General features: G+C 36.9%; 4 protein-coding genes across 5 annotated transcripts; 2 read left to right on the top strand and 2 right to left on the bottom strand.

The window, feature by feature from the left end:
- Positions 1-624: 624 nt before the first annotated feature.
- BDBG_00245 (uncharacterized protein) lies at positions 625-1,436 on the top strand. Its single transcript, XM_002628953.2, has one exon. It carries the CDS (start codon positions 699-701, stop codon positions 1,164-1,166), a length of 468 nt encoding a protein of 155 aa, XP_002628999.1. The 5' UTR covers positions 625-698; the 3' UTR covers positions 1,167-1,436.
- On the bottom strand, positions 1,335-3,953 carry BDBG_00244 (uncharacterized protein; the record flags this gene model as incomplete). The annotated part of the gene is made up of 7 exons (XM_031719807.1): positions 1,335-1,455; positions 1,511-1,794; positions 1,843-2,139; positions 2,198-2,304; positions 3,288-3,487; positions 3,549-3,608; positions 3,661-3,953. 7 exons carry the CDS (start codon positions 3,951-3,953, stop codon positions 1,335-1,337), a joined length of 1,362 nt encoding a protein of 453 aa, XP_031575696.1.
- Positions 3,954-4,806: 853 nt separating this feature from the next.
- Positions 4,807-7,369, bottom strand: BDBG_00243 (the record flags this gene model as incomplete). 2 transcript variants are annotated; one of them, XM_031719805.1, is made up of 3 exons in its annotated part: positions 7,173-7,369; positions 4,965-7,110; positions 4,807-4,832 (listed from the first exon to the last, which is right to left on the bottom strand). In XM_031719805.1, the coding sequence occupies exons 2-3, from the start codon at positions 5,224-5,226 to the stop codon at positions 4,807-4,809; spliced, it is 288 nt and encodes a 95-aa protein (XP_031575694.1). In that variant the 5' UTR covers positions 5,227-7,110; positions 7,173-7,369. The 2 variants fall into 2 exon arrangements, with proteins under 2 accessions (XP_031575694.1, XP_031575695.1); XM_031719806.1 differs by having other exon boundaries at positions 4,965-7,196.
- Positions 6,202-7,165, top strand: BDBG_00242 (C2H2 transcription factor). The gene is made up of 2 exons (XM_031719804.1): positions 6,202-6,390; positions 6,598-7,165. Exons 1-2 carry the CDS (start codon positions 6,234-6,236, stop codon positions 6,894-6,896), a joined length of 456 nt encoding a protein of 151 aa, XP_031575693.1. The 5' UTR covers positions 6,202-6,233; the 3' UTR covers positions 6,897-7,165.
- Positions 7,370-17,037: the final 9,668 nt, after the last annotated feature.

Below are 17,037 nucleotides of genomic sequence, written 5' to 3'. Positions count from 1 at the left end.
TATTTATAAATACAGTGATACTGTTTCACTTTAATCTCTTATTCTTAATCAGATTAAAGATAGATATCTTCTTCTTTATAATTTCAGAAATAGTCTTGTAACTACAGTTAAATGAGAACTGAGTTTCAGTGATATTTTTCTTATAAAAGATGTAATCTGCAGAGATTAACTATGATATTTATAATCAGAAGCTTCTTATAATAGTGAAATTCTTCTATCACTGATATTACTACTTTGAGAGTCTTATAACAGTAATTACTGTTAGAACTGATCATGATAACTTATAACAGTTTACTTCAATCAAGAAACTCTCACAGCAGCAGATTCACTGAGCTCAGAGACTGAGTGAGTTCTGATTCAAGATAGAGCATATCAAGAGAACTAAGAATTCAGTAAATAGACTCTCTCACAGGCCTGACTATATTAAGAAGGTCAGAATAACAGATATAGAGAGACTAGAGAAGATAGAAAAGCTTTATAAGATGCTTAGACTGAGTGTTACAAAGAGATTAACTGAAGAGTCTCTCAATTTCTCATAAGAGAAGAGAAGAGAGAGAGAAAAGAAGTCTGTACAACTACTCTCTATAACACTGAGAGTTAACACTCTGAGAATCTCTGTAAGAACGATCTGTCCGGTGAGCCCGAACAGATCACCACCAGAGCAAAGTCGAGGAGAACCATTATCACTCTCCGAGGCGATGCTCAACCCTGTTATAGACAGCTGCACTATACGAAACCCCCTGCCGGGTCATGACCAGCCTTCATCCTCTGATTACCATTCGGCTGTGTATGATTATAATGAGGGTTTTCCTGGCAATGGATATTTGAATATGGGATTTGAGGGTGGGAGCAATCTACTCTGTGATTTTGATGGTGGAGATTTCATTTCTGCGCCCGAAAACGGCCTCCAAGGGCCCCCAGGCGAGACCACCGCTCGAGGAGACGGGGGTGAATTTTCCGGCCAACATCCTGCATCCTTTGGTTACTATTCGGTTGTGTGTGATTATAATGTGGGGTTTCTTGGCAATGCAGATTCGGGTTTGGGATTTGGTCACAAGAGCAACGGTGATTTTGGCAGTGGAGATTTCTTTTCATCGTCCACATATAATTCCCAAGGACACTCCCGGCACGAGACGACCGCTGGGGGGAGGGGGGGATGGGCCTGAGGTTTCCGATCAATTGCAACGACTGCCTGCCACTACAATCAGTTATCATCATAGCTTTCCTGAATCTTTAGATCCCATTAATATGCTATATAATGCACCAAATTTCCGCGGATATGCCGCCGTCTAGATAATGTTAAGAATGTATCTGCTCCCATAATTTACTGCACATCAAGGCTCTCTCGAAGGCGTTGTCCAACCAAAGTGCTTCCATCGATGCTTTACGGTGACAAGATCAGTCTGGCCTCGCGGCTTCGGAAGCCTCCGTGGTAGCCAGCCACTACATATGAGCCTAAAACATGTCAGCATCTCATCAGCACATAGAAGCGGTGCAGGTTTTCACACACAAGTCTCCACCAGTAGCAGCCACAGATGCCATCTGTCCGGTCTCATCGCCACGCAGCCCCGTATCATATTCCCAGTCCCATATATCCGTCTCGTCACCCCAAAGGTGGTGGCAGGAGATCGCCACTATATCTGTTGCCCGTTCTTGCACCATACCCCTCCAGTTTTGAGGTCGCTGAATTGGGTTTGGGCCTTTTTGTAGGTTTGATGGCCATGAAACCTCAGGGTAACTGCTCTCAAAGTCACTGCTCCCACGCCGTGCAGCGGACAGAAGAGCAAGAACAACCTAATTCTCATCAGCGAAGCTGTGATGACAATAGAACAGACTTTTTACCTCATTGGATGGCGCTTGCTGTTGGGATTTGGTGCTCGCAGCATTCTTCAATACAACCCATCCATCTCTGTGTAGACATTCGAGCACTTGAACCTTTGCCGGGGAGCTAGAGAGGTCCAGAAGCATCAGACCAGACTTAGTATGCACCTGCTTAAGCAGCGACATGTCTATTGATATGTGTTCCTGGGCATGTTGGTGCGGGGCATTGTCGTCAGGCGATTGTAAGAGCCGCAAAACATCGAGCACGTGAGTCTCGGACTTGGCAATGATCTGAAGGCCCTGCCATGTCTGCGCGACCTAGCCCAATGATTAGGAGGGTGCTATTGCTGTTGGTGTCAACGAGCTCACATCGTACCAAGAGAATCTTTTTGCCAGGGGCAGAAGCAGAGCCACTAAAATCATATCCGTTGTCGTCAATGAGCTCATCTTGTGTCCGCGGGACGAGTTTTGAGGGAAACGGGACTGACAGGTACTTTCAAGTCGAAGAGGACTTCGGGTTTGTTTTATAAGTTTTCTGTATTTCATGGTTTTAGCTTCGCCTTATATCTTTCTCTTTTCTTTTTCCTTTCCGCACCTACGAGGCTGGTCTCCGCGTGATTCGAAGTAGGTTGCCTTAACGTTGCCTCATTACACGGCTCCTTCGTGCATTAGTGCATTAACCTGCAGCCTGCATATCTTCCAGGAAAGCGCCTGGAAAATTTTCTATTTTTACGACTAGCCGCAAAGGCACAGGCCTTTGGGCGTATGGGGCGTAAGCTGTACGACATTTAATATTCTTCCCTACCGAACTAAACAATAACTATGCTAGAAATACAACGAAGCAAGCACTGACAGGAGACTTAGAAACAGCAACAGGCTTTAAGGTACCTGAAGTCTCCCCCCCCCCCACACAATCTTTTACACAGAAAAGTTGGTATTTCTATAATAGAGGCGCAACAATTGCATGACTGGTAAACATTTTCCATACATAATTAGTACTCTAATGTGGGTAAACGGGCATTATTTACAACAAGTTAATTGAGATGTGCTAGTATGTTGAATTACAAGACCCCGTAAAATCCACGTATACCCGAGCGTAAGATATGACATCCATATCATACTGAATGGAGACTTTCTAGAGAATAACTGAAAAGGAAAGGGAAAAGAAGGGGTAATGAAAAAAGCCACCGCGGTGTACCCGGCTCTGCGCTACAACAGAGGCTGCAAGTAAGCTGCTCCTCTCTTTTCATCGAGAACTGTACTCTGTAGTGAAGCTGTAATTCCCTCTGAAAACTCTTTTTCAATCCGAAGTTCTTTACAGACGTTTCCATACATATGTGCAACATGTTTCCAGTCAGTCCTGTCCACTGGAACTAATATTTTGTGAAGGAACACTTCGATAATTGCCAAAGAACTTCTCTCTGTCGGGCACATGCTCGGGCCATATATTTTCAGAAAGTAATGACCCATCCCCGATTCATTCTGTATCTTGAGGGCGAGTTCTCGGATATCACTCTTCCACGGTCCGCGATACGACAGCCCATCTTCCATCATTATATTTGTGAAAATCGATGCCATATTGATGGTGGTTGTCAAAAGATCATCGGAGTTAGGCAGACATTTAATTGCTGTGGTGGGAAACGTTTTCGAGTACACAGCAACCAATCTGGATAAATTGTTAGCAGGCTGATTATCTGGACAAGAGAGTTATCATAAGGAATGCTCACAATACACAATCTTCCACCGTGAAGTTGTTGTACAATTGTAACTCTGTCTCTGTCGTGGCACTGGATGAGGATTATTAGTATCAGCATTAAATATAGTGACAATTGCACTAACCAAAATGATATCATAAGTAACCCTAGATCACAGGTCTTAAGCTCGTTTGCAAGGAAATCCGGCGCTCGAGGCCGCACAACATTGTTGCCTTCATATTTATATTGCTCGGCACCTGATCCTGTTAAAATGGAATTTCTATGGACAACACGCCATTCAGCAACAACTGACTGAACTGGGCCAACGGGGCAATCGTAACGAATGAGATAGTATGTGTTAAATGCTGTGTTTGGCAGTGCTTCCTTCCCAGGTTTCGGAGCTTCGGCGGGCGGTTTTGCGGGATCCACATCTGCCATAATTCTTTGAGATGAATTGGAATTTATAGCGAATGGACCTGGAAGAGAAAGAGATCAAAATGTAGAAACGCTGTTGTTTGATTTCATGGCAAGATTTGGAGAGAGAAGTTGTTGAATTATATAGATGCTGCGTTTCGCATGACAGGATCATTGGTAAATTAATGATCAGAAGTACAGTCCAAGAACCAAGCAATCATGCATTCTGTGCGCGGCTTTGTTTCTCCTGTCAGGGCCGAGCGCGCAAGTGGTAGAGGTCTTCCTAAACAGGACTTATATGTAACACGCATATAAGTCCCGATTAGGAAAAGTTCCTTGCACCACATAAACTGGGGGAAGCATCAATAATGGATTCTCGGTGGTTCGCGCCAAGCTCACGGTTTATGATATTCAATGCCAAGGGAACTTTCCTAATTGGGACTTATATGAGTGTTACATATAAGTCCTGTTTAGGAAGATCTTGGCATAATGTACGCTTGCACCAGTAGTAAATTTTCCCCAATCAGCACCCAGCGGGAGAAACAAGGCCACGCATGATGGAAGCCAGGGTCTTTGACTTGCTTGAGTGAAGAAATATGAATGCCGTTCTGCCGTAGGCTATTGATGCTATGATTGCTCAAGAGACATCAGCCTCATTCAGGAGCAAGATCGCGCGCCAATAACGAACAAGGTCGAGAGTTCAAGATCCACAGCATAGATGCAGCTGGACCGCGTCGGAGGCCGCAGCACAAGCCTATTTACCAACATGACTAAAGATGATGTAAGATTTATGATAGAAGAACCGTACTGCAGCAGGAAATCTTGGAAATGAGTCTGTCCCCTTTCTGTCATCGAACGATTCGTCCCGCGAACTGTGTCAATCCGGAATTTCTAATTTCCAGACTATTTCTTCATTGAAAGCAAGGATATTCTATTTTTGAGTAACCAATCATTTTCCTTTGATTTAACAACAACCAGGACGTACAACAGAAATCGGGCTCTGTATCAGATAGAGAAAGGTGGCAAAAAGCAAACTGAGCGTAGCTTGTTCGTTGTCCAGGCTGCTTTCCTTTTCCGACTTGCGATTCAGGACGAGGTCCTGAGCCTCTTCCAGTGTAACATAGGCGGCCTGAACTGGATCATTGGCGCATATCAGTTCGAAGAATTGATCCTGTGCTTTTTCAAGGAGCTTTTTAAGCGCCTTAAAATGTTCCACCTCGCGTATCATGCTCGCCACGGCGGCTACACGAGATGCGGCGATGCCAGACGGGTCGGTGACAGAGCGGGTGATTGCCATTGTTCTTGATTTTGGGAACAGCTCGTGGTGTAGGGATGTCGGTTCGATAGTAGGGAAGGAACTTGCAGTGCAGTATACCAAAATACAGACCAAGATTATGGGCTGCTCCTGTCCTTTTATGCTTCCAGAACGGCGGAACAATCTTAGAACCAGCACCGGCCGCCAAGCAGCATAGTAAATTTTGACAACTCACTTCTCTGCGTCGTCATGTATGTAACAAGGCGCAAGCATAGGGCGCAATAGGAGACAAGAGGGACAGGATCCGCCAGTTGCAACTGGACCCCGTGCCAGCGGTGTATGTAGTTCCCGGGTCAGAAATAAAGCGCTGGTGCCAAAACTGTGCATGCATGTAAAAGGGCGCATGCGCATAACGAGGCAAAAAAGCTCAGGCGGGCTGAAATGATAATACCCCTCCTCATGCAGCTACAGGAGCAACTTCCTCCCGGTGGGTAACAAGCATGGATGGCCGGCCTGCATTTGCACAAGGCAACGGGGGCTAGTGGTGATCATCAAAGCAAATGAGAGACATGGCTCTTGCTCCAGGGGTCATCTTCCATCGAAAGATGCAGCAAGCCACGAGCCCATCCCTTGATCTACCTAGCCGTGTATAGTTTCCCGGGTCAGCAACCGTTTGTTCATGATTTCTGTGCTAACAAATTCCAGGGGCCCAATCTGAGTGCCCCGGGCGGGAAGCAATGTGGTCAAGGTAAGGCTGGCTTGCACTCTGGATCTTATTGTGCCTCTTGCTAGACTCCATAAAGAGAGGCGTTGCACCCACCATTCTGCTAGCCGGCATGGGATCACAGAATCCAAAACAAATGACCAATCTCAACCATCTCCTCAGCCCCTGTTTCAAAAGACTTTTAAGCTGGTTTCTAGTTTTTATCCTTTCTTTTATCTTGTTTGGCGTTGCCTTCTGGACAGTTGTAATAGCCGCGGTGTGGTTATCTGTCCAGTTGGTCAAAGTATTTCTTCGGCGACAAAGAGCAAAGAGTTAAGAAACCAAAATGGCTCAGGAGGTACCGCCAGTCGTGGTTGATGATTCTGAACCGAGACTGGCTGCAAGGCGAATGAGGGAGCCGCCCAAGACTGCCGCCGGCCAGATATACTGTGATCACCCAGATTGCCACGATCATATATCTTCGAGGGACGCAGTGAGTGGAAGTATGTGCCACCCTTTTTGGCTATAGTTCCTATTTCTTGAACTATGTGCTAAGTACCTTAACAGCAGACACATGGATAAACATGACTGCCCATACAAGTGCACAAACCCAGATTGCAACCAACGATTTACCCAGGCAACTAGCATGCGCCGTCATCTATTCACAACTCATCAAGTGAACAGCAAAAAGTGGATGTGTCCTTATTTAGACTGTGATCGCAGCTCAGGAGAAGGATTTACCAGAAAGGGATATCTCTCACTCCATAACCACCGCTCTCATACGAATGAAGATAGCATCGAATCTCTCCGTGCTGAAATTACTCGGCTTCAGCGGGAAGCTATGCAAAGAGATTCAAGACTGGATAAGATGGAAATGGAGCTGAAACAGTTGCAGCAGCTGACTGAAAAAGCTTCTGTTCAGCTCCCTTCCTGTGCGGAGCTCGAAGTGGGAGTTTCAGGAAATGGATTCCACAAAACCAAACTGCACATGTTCAAGGCTATCGGATGATGATTATTGGTTTGGGATATGTTGATGCCCTGTATTTACTCTTCTCTATCTGACACCAGAGCCCTGTTTGATTTTCTGTCATACATGCATGATTTGTTCCAGAAAATTAGAAATTCCGGATGCTGAGTGATGAATATGCAAGAAGGTAGTTATGGGACCAGTGCAAGCAACCAGCATGCAAATGGGATGAATTTGTAGGGGAAAAGAATTGCTACTTCAATGAGTGAAGAATAATAGTTAGCAAGACAGCAAATAGAAAGATTGGATGGTACATACCTTACTCTCTCCTTGTCTTGGGGCGGGGCACAATTAGCGCGCGTCTTTCTGCCACCACTTTTAATTGGTGCATAACTGCCACTTCTGAACTTGTGATTGGTTAAAAAGGCAGCGAGGAAAATGATGCCTATCCGGAAATTATTGCTGCTGAGGGCCAATCGTTGGTAGCTGGAAGCCAAGTGGGTGGTAGTGGCCTGAGTCCCAAATAGATGCTCCCAGTCTCCCGGCTAGTGCGACAATCATCTAGGCGCGAGGACTTACGTTTGGGGTTACTTTCTGTAGCGTCCGCCCCAGTGGCATTTGCCGTAGCGACCGCTCCGCCTACACGTGATCTCATATGTAATATATATATAGCTAGCTCTTCCCACACGAATACAACAGATTAACCATCCCACAGGTTATAGCCCGGATAGCACGTTTTTACAAAGAATTACATTATTTTTATTTTTATTCTTACTTTTGTTTAAGAACACCTGTGTAAGCATTGAATGTGATCACCTCAGATAGAAGAATTCTTTTACCATATTTATATTACACACTTCAAGTGTATCTGCTTAGTCAGCAATTGAAATAAGAACTCTACAGCATAATATAATATGTTTTTTTTTCAATTTCTTCATTCAACTCTTGTTTAACTGATGAGTGATTTATCTACATTATAGAGTAATAAAAGAAGAACTTTACATTTACATTCTTACACTTAGACATTTATTAATAAAGAATCAGAGAAAATAGATACTATACAATATATAGAAGCTATAGAAGAGATTATAAAATTATCTGTAAATAATAAAGTAAATTATAAATTAAATAATAGCATTTCAAGCTTATAAGCAACATGTATAGAAGCATGATATATAAGTATTATATTTAAAATAAGTTCAGATAATATAATATTAATAATATTTAATAATCTTATAACATTCTATAATAGAATAAGTATGTATCAGATTACTATCTCTGCAGTTAGACTGACTGTGTAACTGTATCTGAAATCAGAATCAAACTTTACAGTTGTCATGTTGTCTAAAAGCATTACTTCTGATCATAGTTTGTGTTCATCACATTGATTTCAAATCATGTTATTTCAAATATTAAAGATCTCAGATTCACTTTTCAAATAAAAATCTAGTCTCAGATAAAGAATATATTTGAATTCTTAGTCACATTTTCATTCTGATCTCATTATTGAGAATGGTATCAAATGAGACTATGAAATCACTTCTCACATAATATCATAACATAGTGCTCATTTATTGAAAATTCAATAGAGAGTATTATTAAATATCATTACTTTTCTCATTCTAATCCAAGCGCTTCACCACGAACTCACTCAATTTTTCGAATGAGAACCCGCTGATAGATCCATCGAAAAGCCCTCAATCATACGAGCATTTTGACCCCATCGCTGACCACATACCCCGTGTGGTGGTGGAGTTATCCAGCCAAACATGAACCAGACATTGTTCAAAACTCCTGTGTGGGATTATCCCCTGTTCACCCCTATCACACCACAACCCTGGGCCAAATTGCCATACAAATTGTAAGGTGAAGAGACCTAACCATATATGCCAATCTTCTCAATTTTGGAAGATCCCTAACCTGTAATTGTGGAGATATCTGAGAAGCATCTTCCACAAAAACCCTGTCTATCTTTGATGTTTCAAAACATCAACACCAAGTCTCACCCATGTACCGCCCTTCTCAATCTGGCCCACCTCCGGCAGAAAAATACAAAAAGATACCTTGGCAATAGTATCAAGCACATAATCAACAGACATATCTGAAGTGCATCCTCCGTGAAAAACCCTCTCTGTCTTTGGTGTATCAAGACATCAACATCAACTCTCACCCTTGTACTGCCTCTTCTAATCTGGCTCATTCTCAGCAGAAAAATACAAAGAGATACCTCAGCAACTGTACTCAATACATAATTGACAGACATAACAACTATAAAATCAGTATATCTCAAGATCTGACTGAGTCTTTGATCTCTGCACAGTGAGATATATTAAATCTAGTTTTAATATCTCAATATTCAATAGATTCTGCAAGAGATTGAGAACAGTAATACTAGATTTCTATTGAATTTGAGAATTAACTCTATATTGATATAATCATTGATAAAGTCTTCTATTTTAAGATATAAATAATCAGTTTCTCTACATTCTACTGACAATATTTACATTATTATATAGAAACAGACTTATATTCTCTATAATATCAAGACTCTGAAGAGGGAAAGTCTTAGTAGAGAATATACAGTAGTGTATATCTTAGCAGTTTCTATCTCATTCTTCTGCAGCAGTTAATGTAAAAAAAAGATTCTAGAAATAGTTTTTTACTTCTCTTAAAAAAGTAAGATGTTTTTCTCTCAGTTTTATACAATATTCTTATAAAGAATTAAAAATAGAGTTATTTTCTATCATAATTTCATATTCTTTTAAGTAAGAATTACTTGTTCAGTGACTGAAGAGCTTTCATTAATACTTAATTCTTTTTTACACTCTTTATTAACTGATTTGAGTTGCACACTTATTGTGTGAGAAGAATTGAATGATTTAGAATAAAATTGAATAATTTTAATCAATTTCTCTGCAAAAAATTGATTTATTTTTTATCAGTTTTTCTCTCAAAAACTGTCATATTATATAATTTATTATTAATTGATATCATACTTTTTCTCACTATATCTCAAGAAAGAGATTGTAAAGATTTTATTGATTTATTTTAAAAATCAATTTTAGTTTATTAGATTCTCTTTAAAAATCTAACCTAGTTACTGAACTAGTGTGAAAAAAATCAGGTATTTTATATACAAAAGTCTGTTATTCTACTTTTGAAACAGTCTGATTAATTTTTCAATTGAAAACAGACTTAGAAACCTCTTAATTAAAACAGTCTGATCAACTTTTCAATTCAAAAGAGTTTAATAAATATCTCAATTAAATTAGTCTGATTAACTTTTCATTGAGTAATAATAATAAGTTCAAAAGTACACTCAGTTGATGTGGAAAAGAATGCTTTCTCAAATACTATTTCTGAGATTGAAATTCTGAAGAGAAGAAAGAAAGAAGAAATAGAGAAACAACAAGTTCTTGAAATACAGAAACTTGAAAAAGTAAGTAAAATTCTTGAAAAGCAGTGTCTAAGTGAGATGAATAAAGAAGTTCTGTTAATTCTTTATACTCAGACTAGATAACTACAGAAAGTGATTAAGTTCAAACTTGAAATTTTAAACACAGTTCTAAACACTTTGAAAATTTCTAATACAATCACTGACTCTTCAGTTTGCTCTTCTTTCTTTTCTACTTCTTCTTCTTCTTCTTCTTTAAATTAGAAGAAAACATATGCTCAAGCAGCTGAATCTACTGTCTCTAAATCTGCTATCTCTAAATCTGCTGTCTCAAAACCTGCTCAAAATTCTGAGAAAACTGAGAAGAATACTGCTCATACTTCTATTGATAGAAGAGTGAGAAAAAAAATATAAAAAGAGAAAAATCTTCAAATCTTCAGAAATAGAAGACTTATTCTCAAAGTCTCAAATCAGAACATCTTGCAGAGAAATAAACTAAACTCAAATCTCATTTTCAGAATTAGAAATGAAATCAATCAGCAGTTCTTTTCTCAGTTAATGACTGATATTGAAGTTCAAAAATCAGTTATAGCTTCAATTGAGTCATTCTTCTTTGAAAACTTCATTATTCTGATCACAATGCCTGAATTCAGTGCAGAATTCCTTATTCAGAATGAGAATCTCTGAAAATCAGCAGTAGAATCTCTGTTAAACACAACAATTCTATCTGAGAGAGATGAAAAGTGGGGTAAATTCATTCTTCACAATATTTCAGTTGAAATCTTTGACTGTGAGAAAGAAATGCTACTTCTCAAAAATGAATTGAAAGAATACAATTCTATTCAACTGAGAAAAGAGCCTGTATAGCTTAATTCAATTGTGTGGCGGGCTGCGCCCGATCAATCATATAGACTATTCTGTTACACTTCATAGATTCTTTCACTTCACTTCATAGATTCTTCTGTTTCACTATTGAACATGTATGCTCTGATTCTCAGCCATTCTCAATCACCGATTCTCGGCCGCCACGAACGCGTATAGATTCTTCCGCCCCGAAGCTTCACTGCATACATCACCACATACATGTATAAATATTCATCTCAATCACTGATTTCTATACTTTCTCTTTCTTTTCCTTCTTTAATGTTTTTCTCTTTATTATATAAGACCTATCAATATAATACTGATCTATTCAGTGTAGATCTCTTACACTAGAAAAACATTTATCATCTTCTTATTAGAAAATGATTATTCACACATTATCTTCTCATTAGAAATGATTATTTATTGAGAGATATCTGAATATGTAATAACATATAAGAAATAGAGAAACAGTCAAACAGTTAAGTGAACACTGAGTTCTCAGATAGAAGCTTACTCATCAGTCACTCTGACTCTGTAACAAGATCTTATAAAGAGAATAAGATCTTATAAGAGAATATCAGTGAAAGATCTGAGAGTTCTGACACTCAGACATATAAGAATATAATTACACTTCTTCAGATTTCACAGATATTACATATCTGATGATTGATATAATCATGTCTAATGATAATATGAAACTCTCAAATGTGAGTATAAATGCAATGTCACAGTGGCTTCAAGCAATGTTGAAATTACAATAGTAATAGATAGCAGATATGCATGCAACTTAACAACTTCAATATAAAGAGATTCAATAATTAACTCATGCAATTTCAACATCTATAGAATTAAATATAAAAGCACTGAAAGAATGCTTAGATACTTCTGTATACTTCAATATTTTCAATCTCACTCTCTACTTATCATGAAGAATGGAAATGCTTATAAAACTGAGTGTAGATGAAGATGTCATCAGTTCATTAATCAATCAAGATTGATATATCAATGAATAATTAAAAGATTGTGTAAAACAGAAGTTTCATTCATGAATGAAAGTATGTAAATCAGTGTTGTGAATATCTGATAATATCATGAAATATCTTGATATTCTGTTCTGAGACACTGTCATGCAATAGAAAGTATTAGATTAATTACAGAGTGTCTGACAGAGAAACACTTCTCTTACAACATTTATTTCTGACTTCAATATCAAGATTCTAGAAGCAGATAATCAATCTTGAAAGAATTGAATAAAGATTAGCAAGCTTAAGAAGACATTAACTTTCAAACTCTTACAGACTCTTGTAAGTGTAGATAAAGACCAGACTTATAAAGACTTCTGCACACAGCTTTAGACAATGAATAACTGTCTTATTAAGCTCAAGAATATACAGAACAGTGGCAGAAGATGTTACATCTCAGTGACTTATACATCTGCACTGAGAAATAACAATGATGCAGATGTCATGAATTGAGTAGACTTAAATATCTATATATAAGCAAGAGTCTTCATCATCTGAACAGGCTTCTGAATTCCTGAGATCACTTCTGAAGAAGTTACTAATCAATGTCAATGTGAAGTATATATCAACTGTAATCAATTAGAACACATCACTTTCAACTGCTGATTAATCTATATATCTTCACACTTAAGAGAAAGATCAGCATCTTCTTAATTGAGAGAAGAATCAGTGTCTTCTTATTCAAAGAATGAATCAGTGTCTGTCTGCATTAATCACATTACAGTAGAGAAAGATTCAGAAGATAACTATGAGAATATCTTGATAAAACAGAGAAAAGATTAGCTTCTGTTCAAATTTGCAAACAGAAGCTTGAAGAGGTCAGATAATAATAATTTGAAGAGAAAATAATAATGAATGTAATTCTTGTATCTACTGTGATTAATAACATGTATAATATGAAAGTCATGATAGATAGCAGTCTATGCTACTATACAATGATAAAATCTTCAGTTATAAGATATCATAATCTTCAGTGTATTTTCTTATCAAGACTCTGACTCCTTGCAGAATTTAATGATTTAAAAGACATTTGTATCTATTATATGATGAAGCTGATCATAGATATGAGAGAACATCAATGTGAAGATGCCTATATATATGAAGTTAATAATCTTGATTATAATCTTATATTAGAACTTGTCTGACTATCTGAACAAGGCATCTTGTTAAATACTTGAAACAGAAGCTTGATATTCTCTAACAATAATAAAGTTCATGAGAATGACATTCATAAGACTATGAATCTGACACAGATCTCTGTCAATGCCTATAAAATACTCAGAAAAAGAAGTCACTGAAAGAATTACTAATAGCAGAATTATATATCAATCTATTTCATCAGTCTGACTGATATTAAAAAGGCTCTAGAAAAGTTATTCTGTATTATAATAACAGATTCTCATATAAAACTCTCTCAATAATATCATGAATATCTAGATGTCTTTTGATAAGATAATAACACTATAAATCTACCTCTCTTATAAGGTTCAGAAGTGAATCACAGTATTAAGTGAAAAAAGAAAAACAGCAAGAATTCTGAATCATCATGAGACTCTCTTTATAATATGTCTTGAGATGAACTTCTTCTTCTCTGAAAGATACTCAATGATCTATTAGATAAGAGATTCATACATGTTAGTAACTCTTTCACTGCAGCTTCTACTCTCTTTATAAAGAAGTCAGGTGAAGAACTTCAATTCTGTGTGAACTACTGAGGTCTGAACAGATTGACAAAGAAAGATTGATATTTCTTATCTCTTATCAATGAAACTCTAGCACAGATCAGATGAGCTTAATAGTTTACAAAGCTAGATATCAGCACTATGTTTCATAAGATTTGTATCACTGAAGAAGATGAATGACTTACAGTATTCTGAACATATTATAACCTCTTTAAATGAATAGTCACACTCTTTGAGCTGACTAATATCTTCAGTATATTTCAGAAGTATATCAACTGAGCACTCTGAGATTTTCTTGATAAGTTTGTATCTACTTATCTAGATAATATTCTCATCTTCACTGATGAATCTAGAAAAGAATATCAAGAGTATATATAAAGAGTATTATAATAACTATGAGAAGCAGAACTATCAATTGATATTGATAAGTATGATTTTGAAGTTAAGAGTACTAAATACTTAGATTTTATCATAGAAGCTGATAAGAGAATTTGAATGAATTCTGAGAAGATCTCTGTTATTCTTGAATAAGAAGCTTCATATACTGTGAAAGATGTATAAAGCTTCATTGAATTTACTAACTTCTATCAGTGATTTATATGAAACTTCTCAGATATTATGAGATCACTTACAGATCTTACTAAGAAAGACTCAGTACTTTAATAATTAGTGAATACTGAAGCTGTATTTACACAGATGAAGAAGATGTTCATTAATATCTCTCTACTAATAATATTCAATTCTGATTATAAGATAGTTATTAAGACTGATTTCTCTGACTATGTAACAGAAGAAGTGATATTGTAATATAATAATAAAGATATTCTATAATTATGTGTCTTCATGTCTAAGAAACTGAGTTCTGCTGAATACAATTATGAGATCTATGATAAGAAACTTCTCATAATTATACACTGTTTAGAAGAATGAAACTCTGAACTTTAAAGTGTCTCTGAATTTGAGATAATCATAGATTATAAGAATCTCAAATACTTCATAACTATCTATAAACTTACTGAATAACAGATACAATGATCTGAGTTCTTAAGCTGCTTTCATTTTATAATACACTATCATTCTGACAGTCAGAACTCAATGACATATACTCTCTTATGATGAGAGTAAGATATACTATCTGATATAACAGATACTTGCTGAATAAACTGAGAGCACTGACTCTTGAACCTGAAGATACTAGTTAATTAAGATGAAACAGTTCATAATACTATATATACTTCTCTGATTAGAACTATACATGCTTCTTCAGTTAGAACTATCATTGATATCTTCACTTTCTCTACACTGAATGAACTGTGATATACAGCAGCTCAGACAGATGAACTTCTTTAGACTCTTACTGAAGCAGTATATCAAGAAGCACTCTGATTTCTCTCAGAACTATGTATAAGAACTGATATCTCAGAATGTTCAATTGATAATAATAATACTCTATGATTCTGTGAATGATACTGAGTCTCTCACTCTGAACTCTTACACACTCAGATAATGTAAGAGATGCATGATTTATATATAATCAGTCATTCAGACTGTGAATAACTGTATAGTATGATCTTCTAAGAGTTTTACTAATCTGAGATATTAAACAGTATCAGATACTTTGTCTGAAACTGTAATCACTGTTCTTCTATTATCTTATGAAAGAACTGTAGAAAAGATCTATTAAAATCACTCAATATCTCTGATAGAATCTGATAAGATGTAACAATTGACTTCACTATTAATCTATCTGAGAGTAAAAGTTATAGAAACATTCTGATCATTGTAAATTGATTGAGTAAAGATATAATATTGAAATCTTGTAATAAGATGAATACTGAACAAGTCACTGAAGCTTTTCTACCGAGCCTGTTCTATTAAATGCATGAATTACTGAGATCTATAGTATTAGATTAAGACTGTTAATTTGTAAACACTCTCTGAATAAGATTCTGTCAAGTTGTCAAGATTATATATTATCTGTCAACTGTCTATCACTCTGAGACTGATAGTGTATCAGAACAGACAATTCAGACTATAAAGAATTATCTTTATAAGTTCTGTAATCACTTATAAGATAACTGACATAATCTTCTTCTATATGTAAAGATTACTATTAACAGTCAAGATACTGTTTCAACAGATATAAGTCTGTTCTTTCTTACACATGAATATCACATGAAAGTGTTAAATCTTCTAGAGATTACATAGTTCATATCAGACTCTCACAGTCTGATTTAGATTACTGATAATATAGTAATAAAGCTCTGAGATGCCTGTGATTAAGCAGAGATCTTCATAATAACTGTGAAACAAGCTTAAGAGAATCAAATCAATGTTCACTGAGACTCTGCTGAACAATATAAGATAGAAGATCTGATATGATTAAATCTTAAGAATATACAAATCACATGTTCATCTTGTATACTAGATTATCATCATATCAAGTATAAAGTGATAGAAGTTCTAGATAGTCATAACTACTGTCTTGACAGTCACCAGATATCATAGAAGAAGATAATGAGCTTGAGTAAGAGATTGAGAATATTCTTGATGAGAGATCTCACAGCTGCAGCTGACAATATCTCATGAAATGAGTCAGCTATAATCAACTGACCTGGACTCTGAGTTCCATGTTATTCAAAACAGCAGCTCTTGACTGATGAGAACTGCTTCTGAAAGAAGAGAACTAATGTGACAGGCTGCACCTGATCAATTATATAGACTATTTCATTACACTTCATAGATTCTTTCACTTCACTTCATAGATTCTTCCATTTCACTATCAAACACATACACCCCGATTCTCGGCCATTCTCAATTGCTGATTCTCAGCCGCTATGAATGTGTATAGATTCTTTCACCCCAAAGCTCCATCATTTACATCATCATATATGTGTATAAATATTCATCTCAATTGCTGATTTCTACACTTTCTCTTTCTTTTTCTTCTTTAATGTTTTTCTCTTTGTTATATAAGACCTATCAATATAATACCGATCTATTCGGCGTAGGCCTCTTACAAATTGAGTTCAGACAGAGTAGAAGAAATGCCTCTGTTCTAGTATATACAAAGACACTTGAACAATCAAGAATCTCTGAAGTAAGAGTAGCAGGTTTGAAAATAAGAGTTCATGAATACAAAGACTCAAGAATGAATCTCAAAGCTCAAACACAGTGTTCAAACTGTCAAAGATATGAACACTTTGCAATCTCTTGTTTCA

This window comes from Blastomyces gilchristii, assembly GCF_000003855.2.
Source record: "Blastomyces gilchristii SLH14081 genomic scaffold supercont1.1, whole genome shotgun sequence".
NCBI lineage: Eukaryota > Fungi > Ascomycota > Eurotiomycetes > Onygenales > Ajellomycetaceae > Blastomyces > Blastomyces gilchristii.
This window is presented reverse-complemented; position numbering and strand designations above follow the sequence as displayed.